Below are 3,674 nucleotides of genomic sequence, written 5' to 3'. Positions count from 1 at the left end.
TAAACCATAAAGTCAAATTGCGGGCAATGTAATGTTCCCTCTCAATCACCTCAATGGCATTTTCGTAAAAATAAAATAACGGTCACTATCTGCCAGCTAAACGTCGTCGTTCTTTTGGGCTTCTCCCCTTCCTCCTCTTCCCATGCACGCAGTCTTTTTCATAATCTCTCAGCAAAGTCCAGCAGTGAAACGCCACCGTTCCCGCCGGTACAACAGTTTTTTTTTTCTTTTAGTTACCAATGCAGCCTATATTTTGCTTGAAATTGTTAAAAATAAAAGCAAATTTTCACCTAATTTAGCTATATTATTCATTTTAATCCTTTTAATCTTAATCAATTTTCAGTTAATTTTTCTTTCTATCAGTTTTGTATTTTCCATTTCTCTGATTTCTTTTTCCTTTCTTCGTTTCTTTTGGCTTAGTTTTTCAGCAAGAAGAGAAGATTAATTCTTCTTTTTAGAAGAAAAATGAAGCGAAAAGTTGAAGAAGATGAGAAGAATGAGAAAATCGTTCGCAACCTCATGAAGCTTCCAAGCAATCGCCGTTGTATCAACTGCAATAGCCAGGTAATTTCTTTTTAACAATAATTTTTCTCTTTTTGGTTGATTAATTTTTTTTATAATTTCTTTCATTTTTTTACGTTGCATTTGGAAATTTGAACTTGAAAATAGTTTATGCAATTGCAACATTTATGTTTAATTTTTAAATTCACAGATTTGTTAGACACTAGCTATAGATAATTTTGAATTTGAACTTTTCAAATATGTAATCAAATTGTATTTTAACTAATTTATACATTAAAATTTATCAAGTAAAATTTTAAATCCATGTTTATAAACGTAATATTAGAAAAAATGAAAAAATCCACCGAAGGTTTTATTTGTTAAAATCTGCGCATTTGGCGTTGGAAATTTTTCCTCGTCTCGGTTGCATGTTTCTTATTGTCTGTCTGTCTGTCTGTCTGTCTGTGTATGTATGTATGTATGTATGTATGTATGTATGTATGTGCAATGACTAATTAGCATGCGGAATGTAACATTTGAGCAGGGACCTCAATATGTCTGCACAAATTTTTCGACTTTTGTTTGCGCAACGTGTAGTGGAATACAGTTAAGTTTTTCCTGTAATTTCAAATCTCTGCTTTTTCTTTTTCTTCTTCTTCCTTGACAATTTGGTTTATGGCTCTTTTTAATTGTTATGTAGTCGTGAGTTTTCGCATCGGGTTAAATCAGTATCAATGGCCACATTTACCGCAGAAGATGTTGCAGGTCTTCGTGAAGGTGGGAACGAGGTAATTAATCATCAATTGCCAAACAGGCAAACAAAGTTGATCATCTTCTGAAATATTTGCATGTTAATTTCTTTTATACACCTAGAAACATGAAACATGACATGAAGGTCTAATACATGAATTGGCGGATGGCTGTTGTTTGTTTAATTTATTTCAATCTGTCTTCCAGCATGCAAAGGAAGTATATTTTAGACAATGGGATTCGCAACATCAATCTCTTCCTGATAACCGGTAAATTTTATCCTGTTTATGTTTCAACGTAGTGCTGAAACTCTGGAAGGTGATGAAAGTGTTAACTCATATGCTTGGTATCAGTAATGTTGAGGGGCTCAGGAAATTCATTAAGCATGTGTATGTGGATAGAAGATATTGTGGTGAGAAGGGTACTGTTAATAGGCCTTCGATTCCTAAGAGGGTAAGCTAATTACTTGAGATTAACATGGCATGTGAGAAATGTAAATTTGTGTTGAAAGTGTAGTGATTCAATAAACTTGAAGATGCATTCAGCTTCTGAATTTTTTTTTTCTTTTGAGATGTTGCACAGGTTGAAAGGGAAGATTCTTTTACTTATCGTAATGGTGTTCATAGAATGCTTTCTTCGGATATCTTTGAACAGCGCAGCACTGAAAGATCTTTGAATAAGAGTAATGTTGACGGGCCTTTAACTCCTAAGAGGGTAAGCTAATTACTTTAACATGATCTGCAAGAAATGTTTATTTGTGTTGAAAGGATAGTGAATTAGTGATTCAATCTACTTGAAGATGCAATCATCTTTTGAACTGGTTTTCTGACATATTGCATAGATGGACAGGGAAGATTCTTTTACTCCTAGCAGTGGCCTTCCCAGAGTACTTTTTTCAGAAATCTTTGAACAACGCAGCGTTGAGAGATCTAGATTTTCTGGAAGAAGTGATGAAAGAGATTCAGGAAGCGGTTATGGGGAAAGAAGAAATAATGGAAATGGTAAAGAATCTGAAAAACATGGTGGTCACAGTCGCCTTCACAGAATGCTTTCTTCTGAAATCTTTGAACAACGCAGTGTTGAGAAATCTGGATTTAGTGGAAGCAGTGATGAAAGAGATTCAGGAAATGGTTATGGTGAAAGGAGAAATATTGGAAATGTTAAAGAATCTCAAAAACATGGTGATCGCAGTGTCCTTCATAAAATGCTTTCTTCAGATACCTATGAACAACGCAGCACTGAGAGATCTGGATTTAGTGGAGCAAGTGATGAAAGGGATTCAGGAAACAATTATGGGGAAAGAAGAAATAATGGAAATGGTAAAGAATCTCAAAAGCATGTTGATCGCAAGAGAATTTCTACATACTTCGAGGTGATGGATGATAGATTTCGTGACGATATATCTGAAACTACAGAGACATACAATATGCAGAGAAAGCTCTCAAATCAGCAAATTGCACTAGATTCATCCAGGCCACGAGAGGTTCGTTCTCTTCGGGATATATTAGATAGAATCCCAACTCTGCGACTAAGAGAAGCTCTTAAAGAAGATGGTGGTAGGCCTTCTGATAGTCCTAGTTCTATGCAAGTAAGTCTCTCTTAAACCACGTACTTGGCTTGTACATTATGCTTAACAGTTGGGGTAGAAGTTATATGTTCTTCTTCTGTTATTATACTTTTCATTTTAAACTTCTTGACATTTTGAATGCCCTGATGCAATTTCTTTTGTTTTTAGTGTTTACCTAGTATTTTCTAAGTTTGTATCATGGTTTTTCTATAAGTATGCTATGAATTTAGTCTTTTAAGTTCTTCATCTTCTTATTTTCAACTATAGGTTGTATAAATGGATGAATCCTCATGGTTTGCGTTGTGATATGTGTTAGAAATGGTTTATTAGCATCTTTCTACAATTTTCTGGAATGTCCTATTCCAATAAAAATGTTCATTTCAGAGGACCGAAACTACTACTAAGCCAAGACACACTGATGAACATTCTACTAAACCTAGAAACCTGGATTCTATGGGAAATGAAAAACACACATTAGGAAGCGCATATAGTATCAGTTCTGACCCTGAGCCAGCTTCAAAACAATCAACAAAACCCAGTAGTCAGTCTATTTCAAAACCTGCAAGTTCATCATCTTCTAATAATCCTTCGACCATTGGCTGTCGTACTCCGAGAAATCAATCAAAGGCTGCTTCACATGCAAAACACATAATGAGATGCATGAAAAAGGTCAGGTAGGGAAAAAATGATATTTCATATTCATCTATTTCAAATGTGGCAAACAAAGCAAGTTAATCAATGAGAGTAAAAATGTCAAAAAGAAAGAAAGGATCATATTCAACGGATACAAATACTTTAGATATTCGACACATGAACTCTTCTACGTTTCTCAATCAAGAATCTTTTCGAGTCTGGC

The 3,674-nt window shown here is 34.6% G+C and overlaps 1 protein-coding gene across 1 annotated transcript; it reads left to right on the top strand.

Annotated features, from left to right (window-relative positions):
• The first annotated feature begins 370 nt into the window (after positions 1-370).
• LOC107890045 (probable ADP-ribosylation factor GTPase-activating protein AGD14) lies at positions 371-1,524 on the top strand. The gene is made up of 4 exons (XM_016814562.2): positions 371-564; positions 1,046-1,107; positions 1,202-1,289; positions 1,459-1,524. Exons 1-4 carry the CDS (start codon positions 466-468, stop codon positions 1,522-1,524), a joined length of 315 nt encoding a protein of 104 aa, XP_016670051.2. The 5' UTR covers positions 371-465.
• Positions 1,525-3,674: the final 2,150 nt, after the last annotated feature.

This window comes from Gossypium hirsutum, chromosome A09 (assembly GCF_007990345.1).
Source record: "Gossypium hirsutum isolate 1008001.06 chromosome A09, Gossypium_hirsutum_v2.1, whole genome shotgun sequence".
NCBI classification, from domain to species: domain Eukaryota; kingdom Viridiplantae; phylum Streptophyta; class Magnoliopsida; order Malvales; family Malvaceae; genus Gossypium; species Gossypium hirsutum.
Note: the sequence above shows the minus strand (reverse complement) of the source record. Positions and strands in the feature narration are given on the sequence as shown.

Excerpts from the sequence above, each read along its gene's own strand:
- LOC107890045 (XM_016814562.2), top strand. The coding sequence starts at position 466 with ATGAAGCGAAAAGTTGAAGAAGATGAGAAGAATGAGAAAATCGTTCGC. Across the intron at positions 1,108-1,201 it reads GCAACGTGTAGTGGAATACA|TCGTGAGTTTTCGCATCGGG; the intron begins GTTAAGTTTTTC and ends ATTGTTATGTAG. Across the intron at positions 1,290-1,458 it reads TTCGTGAAGGTGGGAACGAG|CATGCAAAGGAAGTATATTT; the intron begins GTAATTAATCAT and ends TCTGTCTTCCAG.